At 40.3% G+C, this 14,325-nt stretch overlaps 1 protein-coding gene across 1 annotated transcript; it reads left to right on the top strand.

The window, feature by feature from the left end:
* Positions 1 to 3,540: 3,540 nt before the first annotated feature.
* LOC149838054 (uncharacterized) lies at positions 3,541 to 11,841 on the top strand. Its single transcript, XM_090008182.1, has 6 exons — positions 3,541 to 3,930; positions 5,626 to 5,799; positions 5,885 to 5,962; positions 7,313 to 7,378; positions 8,834 to 8,899; positions 10,641 to 11,841. The coding sequence occupies exons 1-6, from the start codon at positions 3,541 to 3,543 to the stop codon at positions 11,502 to 11,504; spliced, it is 1,638 nt and encodes a 545-aa protein (XP_089864308.1). The 3' UTR covers positions 11,505 to 11,841.
* Positions 11,842 to 14,325: the final 2,484 nt, after the last annotated feature.

The following is a 14,325-nucleotide window of genomic DNA, read 5'->3' as shown; positions in this document are numbered from 1 at the left end:
ATTTTTTAAAAAGCGAGTTTGGCCACCAACTGCAGCTGCACCATCCTCCACTTTTTATGAAAATCATCATGCATATTTATGAGGCCATTTTTTTTTGCAGCACCACTGAGTCACTGACCGCCACCCATCTCAACATTTCTTGAGATGGAGAGCATGCCCATCTGGACAAATGCCAAGATGGGTGGCTGTGTGGGCAATGCATGATGCAGCCCTGCTGCATATTATGTGAACACCAAATTTATTTAGTAATATAAATTTTACAACCACAATGCTAGCTTTTAAGATCAAGCCCAAAGCTAAGAAGCAGAAGCGAAAAATGATACGAGAAACAAAAGCCAAGAAGCAACACATTTTTAAATATATAAGAAGCGGGAAGTAAGAAATAAAAAAACAATATAAGAATTGAATTGAAATAAAAATGAAACACAAATAAAAAATAAAATAAAAATGACTACTCTTAAATTTCATGATTTTTTAGTGTAAGTAGCAAAATTACTGTCAATTTAGAGAAAACACATGGAAGTAAGTGAGAAGCATAAAAGAAAACACATAAAAACATGAAAAATAGAGTGAGAGAATATATAAGAATATATACATGAAGTATGGAATATATAAGAGAAGCCTAAAGAATCGAGATTATCATCAAGTTTTCTCACCTATCTAATAAGCTTCTGATAACTCTTATCAAGCCACTGAGTTGAGTTGAGCTCTATATATGGCGTGCAAGGTGAAACAGATCCTTCTTAGCATGCCCATAATTTCTAGCGTTCACAAGAGGATAGGTGATGTAAACGGTTTAGATTCAGACATCAACAAAATACCATATATATATATTTGATCCTAATCTGATGTTGGCTAAATGGATAACCATATCCAATTACAATCAGATATCGTTTTGGCTTAGCAAATGCAACTAAACATGATCCAAATCAGTCATATATATTGAATTAAATCCGATTCATTGACATCCCTTGAAGTGGTTCTCTAATTTTTAGTTTTTGTTGGTACATGTGGCGTCAATCCACTGGCGGCTTCATTTTCAAATGCAAAAGAATAAATGCACATTAAGGCTTGTGTGTTAGAAAGGTCAAGTCACCTATTTGATAGGTGGATTTAACATTTTAGTCGCCAACTGCTTTTTGACTTTGGCTGATGTGTCCATGTCAAAACTGGCTTTGATATCTGACTCACCCATTGCTATTTATTCAGATTATCTAAATCATATCTTGAAGGCAGCCGATTAAACTGTCTGGATTTGGTTTCAGATACATTTGAACCCAAATCCAAATTCAGATCTGACTAACGTGCAAGTGAATCCATTTAGCTTAAGCTTAACTGGACCTGAATTTCACAATAGGTTTCATCCAGGGTTACTGGAAACACTCTAAAGAGTGAAAAACACTTTTTTTTTGGGAAAACTGTTTAAGAAATGGGAAGTACTGCATTTCCGAAACACCAAAAAAATCATGAGAAACACGTTTCCTACACTATGAGAAACACGTTTCCCTGAGAATTTGTTTTTCATGCGCTTAATTTCCCAAGTGTTTTCTTTTTACGGGTTGTTTTATTAATTTATTATTACATTTTCTTAAACATTTTCATGCGTTTTTAATTTGGTCTGTCATTTGATTTGTTTCCCAATCGTTTCTCGTTTCCCAAATCACGTACTCCAAGTTATTTATATCACTACTCCTGGTTGTTACTTCAAACTGGACCTAGGACAACATTTTCTACCTGGACCAGATAAACAAATCATCTCTATATCCTGCTCAAGTTCAGATCTATTCCATCGAAACATGTTGGATTCATATTAAGATATTTAAGTTGGATCTACGTCATATGAAGATCAAATCCAAGTTCTTACCAAATTAATTAAGTTTCCAGTGAAAGCACAAAGGTAGAGAGTACGGATGTAAACTGTTGGGATTCGGGTTGGATGTGACCAATATCGGATATTGGCTAAACTTATTGAAATTCATATTTGGATTTAGATGTTTAAAAGCTCTACCAAATCCACCTTTTTTTTTTTTTTTTACATATAAGGCTAGGAGCCGTTGTTGGGAGCTGTGATGAAATCAGTAGGAAAATCCCTCCATTTTATTAACACCATCTCCCCTCCCAAAACGGTGACTCCAATCAATGGATACACTTGGGATTTGGTGAATCCCTACTATGCCTCCCAAACACAGCTTAAACCAATTTGGATATCGGTCAAATCCGAATATATATTCTTCGGATTTGTTAGCAAAAGATCAAAAACCATATCCACATCAGATTTTAATTGGGTATGGTTTTTTGACTTACCAAATCCTATTAAATGGAGGAGGGTTCAGTCGAACATCATCGGATAAAATCTGATCCGTAGAAAGTCTCACCTCTTTTTTCATATGCATAAACTACATTTTCATTGTCATTCTCCGGCACAAAGTAATTTGACCAAGTTTTTACCGAATGCATAAACTCTCAGCTTGGTAATTAACCAGTTTCCGTACAGAGCTTAATTTATCATTTTCCATTACCGTGGGAAAAAAAACAATACGGATAATTGTGATTGAGGTCCATTATTCACCCTGAATCCGACCCGTTTTTCACGTTTGGGTGGGAGTGGGACCCCTTAAAGCGCGATCTTATCTAGAGATGTCAAAATCAGTGACAAACAAACGATGGACAACCTGAAGAAGGAAAAAGATCCTCGTGAGAAATTGGCGTCACAAGACCCAGCTAGTCAACTTGGCACTCAGTCAACACCGAACCAAAAGCCTACTGTTGCAACTTGTTTACTGAGAACTCTTAGAGCCTAGTTGAGTCAAATACTTGACTCCCCACATGATGACTTGCACAAACTGTGGGGTTCGAGCTTGCAACGTTCCATGACTTGCACAAACTGCTCCTACCAGATGGTTAGAGCCCCGGTTGGTGCCATCAACTTACTTGACTAGAAAATGTTGAGGAGAGCCTATTAGCTTGGTTTGCAGCAAGATCACTTGGTTCAATGCTTCACTGGCAAGGTCTCGGAATGGTAACCTAAGCCCAAGACAGCTGTTCAAGAAGACCAGCCAAGTCAATGGAAGTCTAGCACCTAAGTTCGATCCGAGGTCCCAGCCCGCGTAATATCTATATTTCACTAAGGTTAAAATTACAATTTTGTACAAGGATATTTATACTAATCTCGTTAACAGCACACAGAAGAACTTCGCGTTAGGTCTTTTTCCACGTGTCATGTGTAGCCTTCCCCACGTTTCTGCGGGGCCCACTATTCGGCGCGTGGCCAGGTCATACATCCAAAGTAGTAATAAACCACGTGTCACCATCCTGCCGAGTAAAGAAGGCTGACAGAGCGCCAACTAAGACGGAAGTGATGACGTGGAGGTGGATAATACGTGCATTTGGGCAGTCATGGGTCCGTTGTGTGACGTGGCAGTACACGTGGTGAGAGGCGATGGCGTGCATAAGAGAGGGCCTTTTTTCTCCTCTTTTTCTCTTTGCGAACTGAAGCAGAGAGAGAGGGAGAGAGAGAGGAGTTGCAGCTTACCCTCTTTCATGGCCGCGGACGGCGAAGAAATTAGGGTTAGCTGCTGCAGTGCGCCGCCGAGCCCCGGAACCCCCTCCGGTGGGCTTAGGCAGGGGGCCGACCCATCGCCTGCGCCGCCATCATCGCCTTCGGATGAGGTGGCTGCGCTGCCCGAGGACGATTCCTCCTGTGGCGGATGGGATCCGATGGTGAAGATCGAACTCGACGCCGCCCACGCGCTCGCAGAGTTTGCTCAGCTTGCGTTGATGGCTAGCAGGGGCCTCCAGTGCAGGCGCCGCAGATCTGAGGGGAAGTGGGGCGGTAGGGGGCGACGGTCGGGGAAGCAGCAGAGGAGCGCGGGGGTTTGGAGAAACTCGTTTCGGGATTTCGAAAAGGCCGCATTGTTGCGAGATGCGAAGGTTCTGATTCTTTCCCTATTATTGTTTCTTGCATTTTTTTGAGAGTGTGGAGGCCGAAAATATGCATTTTCCTTCTTCCTATTTTGTTATTCTTAATGCGGTTGTGAATTTGTTTGTGTTTGGTTGGATACGCTATTCTTTAATGAATGACATTTTTTTAATAACGAATTTGGTTTTGGCTCTTTGCGATTGATTTTTAGCTTAGTAGTGCATTTGTTTCTGCAATGGGATTCAATTATTATTTTTGGGATTAGAGTAGAGCGCAGTTGACTATTAGATCATGGAGGAGGAAGCGAATACATAACAGGGAAAAGGAAGACAATGTTTTGTTCAGTTGTTGTTACGGAGCCCCAACTGTCCACAGTGTGGATGATAAACTATTCAAAAAAATATGGAGGACCTAAATTGAGATGCCATCTTGGCTAATGTTCAATTAGTGAAAACTATTGGCAATGGAGGAAAGGAGTCTCTTCGCTTCTAGCTAGTGTATCATATAATAGAGGGAAGTGAAGTCAGTGTCTCGTCTATTTGCAAGCTGCTGCTATTTAAAGTTTTTTTTGTTTTCAAGTGTTGGAATGTGCCAATGGGGAGAATAAGTTGGAAACTAAGATGGTTCTCTTCTAGGTAGTTGCATCAATAATCATGGGAAGGGATAAATGAAGATTTGGCATTGGAGGGTTAAAATAATCTGATGGCTAATTTGTTGAAATGGAGTATGTTGTCGTCATGATCTTATTAGAGGGATCCAATGACTTTAAAGCTTGTGTTTGGGGGCTTTGAACTAAGTCAAATATTTCTCAGGTTGGTGACTCCTGAATTAGGGATGAGCCAATTTTGTAGCATTTATGTGGATCCTGATTTTTAATATTGCTGCACATTTCTGTGTAGCATATAAGGAAGGCTGAGGGTGTGTTTGACTAGCGGGATGCACCTGAGCGGGACTGACCAGTCCCTGCCCGGGTGCAGTCCTGCGTTTGATACACGGGGACCAACTGGTCTGGCGGGGACCTGTTGCTTCCCGCTGCTTTATAATTCAGAGTAGGATCCTCGACAAACTCCACCTGGTGTGTCCAGGTGGTGTTTGTCGAGTGAGTCAAACACAGCCTGAAAGAACTGCTTTGTGCAATTTTCTCTACAAGGCTGAATATTTTTCATTTTGAGGAAATAATTTCTGCATTCTGCAGCTATATATAAGCGGACATGCAGAAGTATTTTCTTTTGGACGTGTATTAACATTGTTTAATGGGATTATGGGAGTTTTCTAAAAATATGCATCTTTTTGTTAATGCAAAGTATTCGGCTGATAGGAAAAACTTTTCCTGCCATATGAGATGATGTACCCATCAATAAAAACTGAGAAGCCTCTGTTGACAAAATAAAATTCAATAACAAATTAGTTAGAAAAAATAAAATCATAATGATAACATTATAATTGGATTTTTTTTGTTATCATACAATATGAACGAAGAAGGATAACTTGTCTAATATGTTCAATCACAAAAAAACATAGAGCGTGCTCTCTATGGCCATCAATGCTTGTGTATGTGCTTGTGCATGTACATTCATAAATGTATGTACACGTAATCACCTATAGACTTATATGGCTGAGATTTCTTTAATATCCATATGCTACAAGACTGGCAAACTTCTTACATTTCTGATGTCGAGTATATGTGCTGCTTGTCTTTGATTCAGGCCCTTTATTTGAGCAAACAAGCTCAACAACCCCGAAAATCTTGCAAGCCTATAGTAAAGAAACATGTAAAGATTGAACAGCATGTTGATTTCCCAAGCTCTGATCAAAACCTTAAGAAGGCCACAAGCCAGACACCACCCTCCAGAGGCAAACTAAAGCAACAATTCAGTGAGGTTTGTAAGCGTAAATGCCATCTTCTTATTTTGTTGTTTGTGGACTATCAAGAAGTTAATAGTTTCAACTAGAAACTTTCTCTAGGCTGAGAAGGAGGAAAGAAGATTGCGTAGGATTCAAGCGAATAGAGAGTCAGCAAGGCAGACTATCCGTCGGAGACAGGTAATGATTTCTATTTAACTTGACATGGACATCATTGGACCTGTTCTTCTGTTCACCATATTTGATACAAATCCACCAATGCAAACCCAGATCTGCTATTGCTTTAGTTTGGCTCAGTTAGAGAAAATAAATGGAATTTCTCAAAACGCAATGAATAAAGTAGTTGAAATTATAGAAATTAGTTTTACTATCTATTACTATTTTCCACTCACTCTCGTTCCTGAACATATAGAAATTCAGGTTTGTGGCACCTGAGCCGATTCTTCACATATCCACACAGGAACAAAATTTTTATATATAAAAATGTGCATTTATTTTTGAAAAATGTTTATAAAAATTTGTAAATTTTAATAATATGCACTGTGGTGAGAAGATGATTAAGAATGCCATCTTCCTTGACGCAACAGTTAGAGGTAGCCGTAATAGAAAACACTTCCTTGCAAATTAATTTGAATACCTTGCAAAACAGCTTGTCTTCAAAAACAAATTATTAGAAGCACCGATGTGTGCATCTCTTGTCGCAAGGCCGAACTGGGTGTGCTTCCTAGTGAGCAAGGCAGACCTGAGGTTTTACACCAATGACCTCATGAGTATTATGAATAAAATGGTTGCTTGTCATCCTCCCCAAACACCACCCCCACCCCCTTAATATGTAACTGAAATAAACAAAATTAAAAATCATGATACCAAAGCAATAGGCGTATCTTTTTTTTTTTCAGGACGTTTGTAATCCTAAAAACAACTTAGATTAAAGAAAGAAAGGGAAAAATAAGAAAAAGAATTTGCCCGTCAATGGTTTTATATAATTGAGGGACTTTACATTTGATTGGTTCCATTTTTTTTTGTTAAGTCTTGAATCTTGTGATTTTTTTTAATAAGCTCTTGATTCTTGCTTTTGTCTCATTTATCATATGAGTTTTATCACTGGTTTAAGTCCACTTGGGGACATTCTTGTGTTAAGAAAGAAATACACTTTACTTTGGCATGTTTCAGGGGTTTCTAGGTTGTAGGTGTTCTGCATGTGCCAACTCCAGCATGAGTGCCATTAACAAACAAAATTTAAATTAATTTATGCTTGTGCTTTGACCTTACAGTTTGAAAGGTAAGAGAATCTAATGTGGGGTTAACCTTATACCAGTGTTTAGTTTTAGTGGAACCCATAGAAATTCAGTGCATGTTCTAGTAGAAAAATTCAAATTGTATGCTCTTGCTTTGCATCCAACTTGTTATTCATAGCCATTAACCTAAACAGTTGATGTTTCTCTTAAACAATTCACTACTTGTCCACTTCTCTGATTCTCTTATTTGCATTTTTGTACATAATCATGATTCTTGTTTTATTTCTGCTAGGCTCTCTGTCAGGAATTAAAGAAGAAGGCTGCTGACTTATCATTGGAAAATGAGAGTATAAAGCGAGTAAGAATACTAAGAAACAATAACTTTGATTTTACTTGCTAAGGGTTAAGAATGATAGGCAATGGCTTGTAATATTACCAAGAAATCAGTGCATATAAAATATTAAACAAGTGAAAAAATGTGTCAACTTCAGTATATCACAATTATCATATTTATCATGATCTTTTAATAAAATCGTGGTAGTATAAAATGAGTAAGAAACAATTTGATTGATTTTCTAAGGCTTAAGATATAATAGGATTTTCCTGTTCCAAGTTTGACATGGTCACAAATATTGCAAAGAAATTCAATTAATGATTTTTTTGGTGATAAATGTAAAATTTAAACAAGTGAAAATCTGCAATAAACCAAATCCATTGTGATTAGTATATTTATCGTGACTTTTTAATATTGAAAATCCTAATGAATAAATCCATTTAAAGGTCCCACTTCAACATTTTTTAACTCCACCAGAAGAGAAACATTTGATTACGCTGAAGTTTTGAATTGTTTCTAATTAGCCAAGATTTTTCCAAGGAAAGCAAATTTTTTAAAAATATCCGGACTTCCTGAGATATTATCTTTCTTTTGCCAGGAATATCCTGATAATGATATTTGTGACTATGGCTTGAGGCATATAATGTTGATTAAATACCTAAATTCCCACGTTTATCAATTGGGTCTTAAGATAGGTTGTTTTTTTTTGCGTGGATGATTTACATGCATTTTCCCTTTGGGGTGTTTGTTTCACCAGAAAACCTGGGAAATAGACCTTTCATATGTAAGTGGGCCTGTTTCCCACTGGCGGTGAAACAATCACCTTGTGGGAAACAGGCAGCAGGGTCCAGCTGCTTTCGTATGAAACAACATGCAGGAGGCAGTGCCTCGTGTAAAAGCCATTTCATGTGTCCTCTCTTTTTGCGGGGTGTAATAAATACCCCTTAAAGTGTTTGCATTTCTTTTTCTTTTATAAGCTGAAAATTGGTCAAGATGTCTATTGTGAAATGTCAGAGTACTCTAATGATTATATTGCTCTCTAGCAAACCTTGGTTTAAGAATGTCATACCTTTGTCCTTTTCATATAGAATTGTCCTGTTTGTTTCAACCTGAAACTGGTGTTTTGGCAGACTGACAGCCTGATTTGTTCAAGGCAGGAGTCTATATTCTGTATTGTAATTTACTGGATGGATGTTACTGACAAACTTGATATCTGAGTACTTCTATGAAGACATAAAATGTATGCGATGAAAATAATATAGAAAAGACATAAAATGTATCTGAGCACTGACTGTCAAACTTGTCAAACAGCAGCAGAATGGTTGTGCACGTCCAAACTTTCATCCGCTGCTGGTTCTGAAACATGGACCAAGAATGACTTCATAGACAACTTTAGTTGGACTTTTTTAGCAAAAAGTTTCATAAGCTATCAGATTACTCAAATAACTATAACTTTTCTGATATATGCAATTGGAACAGGAAATTGAGTCTGCTATGCAACAGTATCATTCATTAGTTGACACGAACAAGCGTCTGAAAGAGCAGGTAACTGCAAAATGGCTTCATATACAACTACCAATGTTCTTGTGGTGCTTGTGAAAATGTTCAGTGTGAAGTATGTTTATGGCTGTTTTTTCCAGATCAGTCAGTGTCCAACTGTGGAGGTAGGGATACCAGTGGATCGGATTCATTCGATATCCGACTGAAACTGACTCCATTTAGTTGGATTTGGTAATCTGAAACCATATCCAATTATAATCAGATGTTCATATGGTTTTGAATTGTTTGCTACCCAATCCAATGGATATCCGGATTTGATGGATATCCAAATCTGGTTACATGTAAAAAGCCAGATATGCTATGTGGTTTTCACTATCCAAATTAGAATCTGAATCTGGATCCATTCAACCAACATATGATTAGTCCTATATGATATTCGCCACATCTGACAATCTGAACCGTTTACATCCCTATGTGGAGGTTTCGCCGACTGATGGTTGAGCTGGGCCAAATTGACTTCCTTAGAGTTTTCCAAGTCAGTCACAAGTCTTGTGGCATGATGGATGAAACTGGGTTCTCTCTGGATCTATTCATATGCATGATCAAGTCCATTATCTAGTTCCATTTGAAGCTTTCCTTTTAACATGGGATGCTCATTCTTTCATCTAGAGTCTGGACACAACTCAGGTAGCTTATGACCATAGAGTTGCATGAGCCATGGGGTTCCAAACAAACTGACCTAGATGGAGTTCTCCTATTCACTGCAGTGTTATGGTTTCTGGTTAGGGATGGCAGTGGACCGGGGGAAAGCGGGGCCCCGCCCCGCCTCGCCCCGTTTGGACCGGGGATGAAGGGTATGAAACGGGGATGGAGGCGGGGATGAAGGTTAAAATCCATCCCCGTCCGGGGGTGGAGGCGGGGATGGACTGGCACGTTCCCCCGCCCCGCCCCGCCCCGCCCCATCCCCGCCCCGGCCCCGCCCCGGCCCATCCCCGCCCCGCCCCCGGCCCATCCCCGTCCCGGCCCCGCCCCATCCCCGCCCCCAACTCAGATGAACTGTTTACTAACCCTAACTCCCTTCCCTAATTTCCTAACCCTGGAGCCGGGCGACGTTACTGTGCACGTAGGACGCCGGGTTCTCGATAGCGTACCGGACTCCGGCCTGGGCGGCGAGGTGCATCACGTGGGTGAAGGCGACGAGGTCGAAGAGCTTGGCCAGGAGCCGGGCGTCGTTGATGTCGCCGGCGATGACGAAGACGCCGTGGTCGCCGAGGATTCGACGGCGGGCCTTCTTGAGCGAGGGGTCGTAGTAGTCGTTGAAGTTGTCGAGGCCGACGACACCGTCACCGCGCTTCCGGAGGGCGAGCGAGACGTGGGTGCCGACAAAGCCAGCGGCGCCGGTGACGAGCACGCTCATCCCGCGGGGTCGGGGTCGGGGACGGGGGCGGGGTCGGGACGGGGACGGGGCGGGGGTGGGGACGGGGACGGGGCGGGGACGGGGACGGGGACGGGGCGGGGGTGGAGGACATGAAACGGGGATGAAGGCGGGGGTGGAGGATAAAATCCATCCCCGCCGCGGAGGCGGGGCGGGGGTGGAGGATAAAATTTTGAGGCGGGGCGGGGGTGGAAACCTTGTCCCCCGCCCCGCCCCGCCCCACTGCCATCCCTATTTCTGGTATGGGACCTGAACCAGCTGAGCAGGCAGCCCTTCCAAATGTTTAGTCAAGCCCATGATTTAAGATCTTCCTGAAACTTTTAATTTCATTACTCAACTCTTCATGGGCAGATTGCAGAGGCAGATAAGGATGGCACAGAGGACAGCCCATCAGATAATATCAAGGATGCTCCACCAGAAGATGCCTACTGCAAGACAGGAAATGGGATGTCTTCATCCATGCAATTCCCTCTGCTATTTTTCAATGGAACACCATTTGCCCAATTTGCGTGGCCTTCCGTCATGCAGACTTTAGATCATACCGAGTTACCGGCTGTTCATCGTGACATAGACCCATTGGCTGTATGTGCTACCAATCTGCCTAATGGAAGAGGCAGTTTTGGAGGGCAGAGTGGACCGATGGCCCAATTCTTAGTACTTCCTTGTCCATTAATTTATCCCATAAACGACCAAGCCTCTCAGCCATTCCCTTCTGTTTTCCTTAGCTCAAGCGAAAGTGATGGTGGTCCAAACAATTCTCAACAAGAGACAGACTTATCTTTGAAACTGATGCGAGACATGGGACCAGAAGCCCTCGATGGGAAAACAAAAGTTTGCAGTTCAACAGTGGATGCTAGTAAGATGGAAAACAAAGGTGATGATTTTATGAAGAGGCCCAGCAGAAGCTCGGCGAATGGAGGAAGCAGGATATCAGGGTTTCACTCTAAACCTCTGACCCTCGAACCAATCATTGGAACTAAGGAGCCCTCGATTCTCAACCATGAGAACTTGGTTCTTGCAGATTCAGACTCGAGAAACTGTGTTTCTTGCATGACCCCACACTCACTTCATCCAACAGGAAAGATTCGGGATAAGCATTTGTGTCACAGTAAGCGATTATCAGATGTGGCAGCTGCAACTGAAGCTAGAAAAAGAAGGAAACATCTCACAAAGCTTAAAAGCCTACAGACCAGGCAGCTCAAGCTTCAGTGCTGAGCTGCAAAAGAAGTTTTTTGGCAGGATAACCCCCTTAGACCTTTTTCCGCTAATCCTGAATTCAGAAGTTACTGTTTTAGCTCTTGGTGCTATGCATCAGAAGCCTCGAGCAGGAGACCTTGTAAAACGCTATGTATGTAGTGGGAAACTCAGCCATTTAGTGAATGTTGAGCCTCTCTAATTAGGTATTGTGTTGAGAAATACTTCAAACTTTTCTAGGGATTTGCTTCTTTTTTAGATATGTCAAAGCAATGTAACTTTTAAGCTTAGTGATTTAGATATAGATGTATGATCAAGGATTATGTGCATTAATGAGTCTAACTATGCATTTCTGGTTTGTGCTGTTGTTTGATATTACTGTTGCATTTACTAATCTAAGGTTTCTGTCAATATGGTTAAGTTAATGTTATGAGAAAGCTGGGATTAACGTTGTACAAACGTGTACAACGAACGTGACATACGTATTGTTGCTTTCCAAAATAATAACTGGTTGCTTTCTATTTAAATGTGATATTGAAACTAGTTTGTTGCACCGCTTTGCACTCTTTAAAGTTTGTTAAGAGCACCGAGGCAATTGGTGACGGGAAAGTAGTGGACATAAGCTGCTCTTTGCAAAAAGTTTATTTTTTTTTGCAAAAAATGTAGCTGTTGGAAAAAAAACATAACCATTTCATTCCCTTGATGAGAATTGATTCTCCCTCTTTCAGACGCTTGATCTATTCTTGTTATATGTTTTTTTACTCTACTTTTCTTGTTTTTTATGTGTTTTCTCTCACGCTTCTCACTCACTTCCATGTGCTTTAATTCTTACACTAAAATATCATGAAATTTAAGCATAGTCACTTTTATTTTAGTTTTTATTTGCGTTCCATTTTGATTCATATTCAACAACAACAACAACAACAACTACGCCTTCGTCTCAAAACAATTAGGGTCGGCAACATGAACCAAAAAAGAAAATCATTTTGAGTCTTCCACATGAATCCTTCTCCTCCAATCATTTCTATCCAATGCCATATCCTCGGTGAGGTTCAAAACATTCATAACATTTTCTATTATCTCCATCCAAGTCTTCTTAGGCCTACCCCGACCTCTTTTAACTAATATATTTTCTCATTTCTCCATCCTTCTAACTGGAGCATCATTAGGCCTTCGCCGAATATGTTCAAACCACCGTAAACGATTCTCTCTCATCTTATTTTCAATGGATGCAACACCTACCATCTGACATCTCTCCTTGTTTTGAATTTTATCTTTTATTATATTTTCACACATCCATCTAAGCATACACATCTCAACTACACTCATTTTTTGAATATGATGTCTCTTGGCAGCCCAACATTCCGTACCATATATTAAATCATGCTTATTTGTCGTCCTATAAAACTTTTTCTTCAACCGCAATGGCATTCTACGATCGCACAACACTCAAGTTGCATTTTTCCATTTCATCTACCCAACCTTTATCCTATGATTTACATCTCCATTTCATCCACCCAACCTTTGATTCATATTCAATTATTATATATATTTTTTATTTGTGGCTCCCTGCCTCCTATACATTTTCAAATGTATTGCTTCTTGCTTTCGCTTCCTGTATCATTTCTCGCTCTCACTTTCTAATTTGGCAACCTTGGTCAAAAGTGTAGTAAGATTAAGAAGAAGCGTCCACAACAGTGGTTACCCATGTTGACATCGGGGTCCTTTGTCAAGCTGAATCCTGCTGGTGCATGGGGGATGTTGTTGCTTTATCATGGTTGGGGCACGTAAGGCTGGGTGGTCGCATCCTCAACCGCATGTTTTACCTCTTAGGGAGGCGGACCCAGTTCTCAGTGGGGGTTTTCTTTCGTTATATAAAAAAAAGCAGACCCAGTTCTTGATGGGATTTTCCTTCATCATAAAAAAAAAATGGACCCAGTTCTCAGTGGGGGTTTTCCTTCGTCGAAAAAAAAAAGAGATTAAGAAGAAGCTGTATTAGAACCAATAGAAAGTAATATTAAAATAATAGCATTAACAACGAAGATAAAATAAAACCTGAGTTTTTATTTAAATGTAGTTTTAAGCCATTTGCTCAAAGATACCATCAACTTCAGTGAAGGTTTAATCTAACGTCTGGTAAATTAATCTTTGTATGAAGTTTCAAAAGTATACATGAATCACTGGAAAGTTAAGAAAGTGGTAGCTGCACAACTGCCAGTGGGATCATGCTGACCATCCATCGCGGGCCGTGATGGAAGGTCAGCGCATAAAAACTGCAAAAAACCTTGCTAAAAATGTGCGTTTGCGTGTTTTTTAACCATTAGCGGCACTTTTAATTGCCATTAAAGGTCTCAGTTCTACTAGGAGGTTTAATGGCACTTTAAAGTGACACCAACGTCCTAGGAGAAATGCGTCAGTCATTTTCTGAAATAACAGTGGTTTCGACCGCCGTAAAGGTCCCAGCAGAACTGGGACATTTAGCGGTGGGCTAGAAAGCTAAATGTTGTTTTTGTGTAAAAAAATGCTGTACAGAATGTGTGATGGATGCTCAACATTGTTCCACTCGTAGCCGCACACCGAAGGGTTGTACATCTCTCTCTCTATATATATAATCACTAGAATATGAGAACTAGAAATATGTCAATTTTCAATACGTTCTTTGCAAATCCAACCATATGGATCTGTTTAGCATGATGAATTTGCTAGGAATCAACAATTGGATCATGTATTTCCGATGAAAAAGTGATTTTGTAATGTTTAAATATTTATGAGCCTTTGATTTTAAAGCCTTAAAAAATCTAGTTTACACATCAAAATAGAATGATTCAAGAGCAGGTTCTTA

This window comes from Nuphar pumila, chromosome 5 (assembly GCF_984573655.1).
Source record: "Nuphar pumila chromosome 5, dmNupPumi1.hap1.1, whole genome shotgun sequence".
Lineage (NCBI taxonomy): Eukaryota > Viridiplantae > Streptophyta > Magnoliopsida > Nymphaeales > Nymphaeaceae > Nuphar > Nuphar pumila.
The sequence above is the reverse complement of the archived record's forward strand: the minus strand, read 5'-3'. Positions and strand labels throughout refer to the sequence as shown.

Excerpts from the sequence above, each read along its gene's own strand:
- LOC149838054 (XM_090008182.1), top strand. The coding sequence starts at position 3,541 with ATGGCCGCGGACGGCGAAGAAATTAGGGTTAGCTGCTGCAGTGCGCCG. Across the intron at positions 3,931-5,625 it reads CATTGTTGCGAGATGCGAAG|GCCCTTTATTTGAGCAAACA; the intron begins GTTCTGATTCTT and ends TCTTTGATTCAG. Across the intron at positions 8,900-10,640 it reads ACAAGCGTCTGAAAGAGCAG|ATTGCAGAGGCAGATAAGGA; the intron begins GTAACTGCAAAA and ends CTTCATGGGCAG.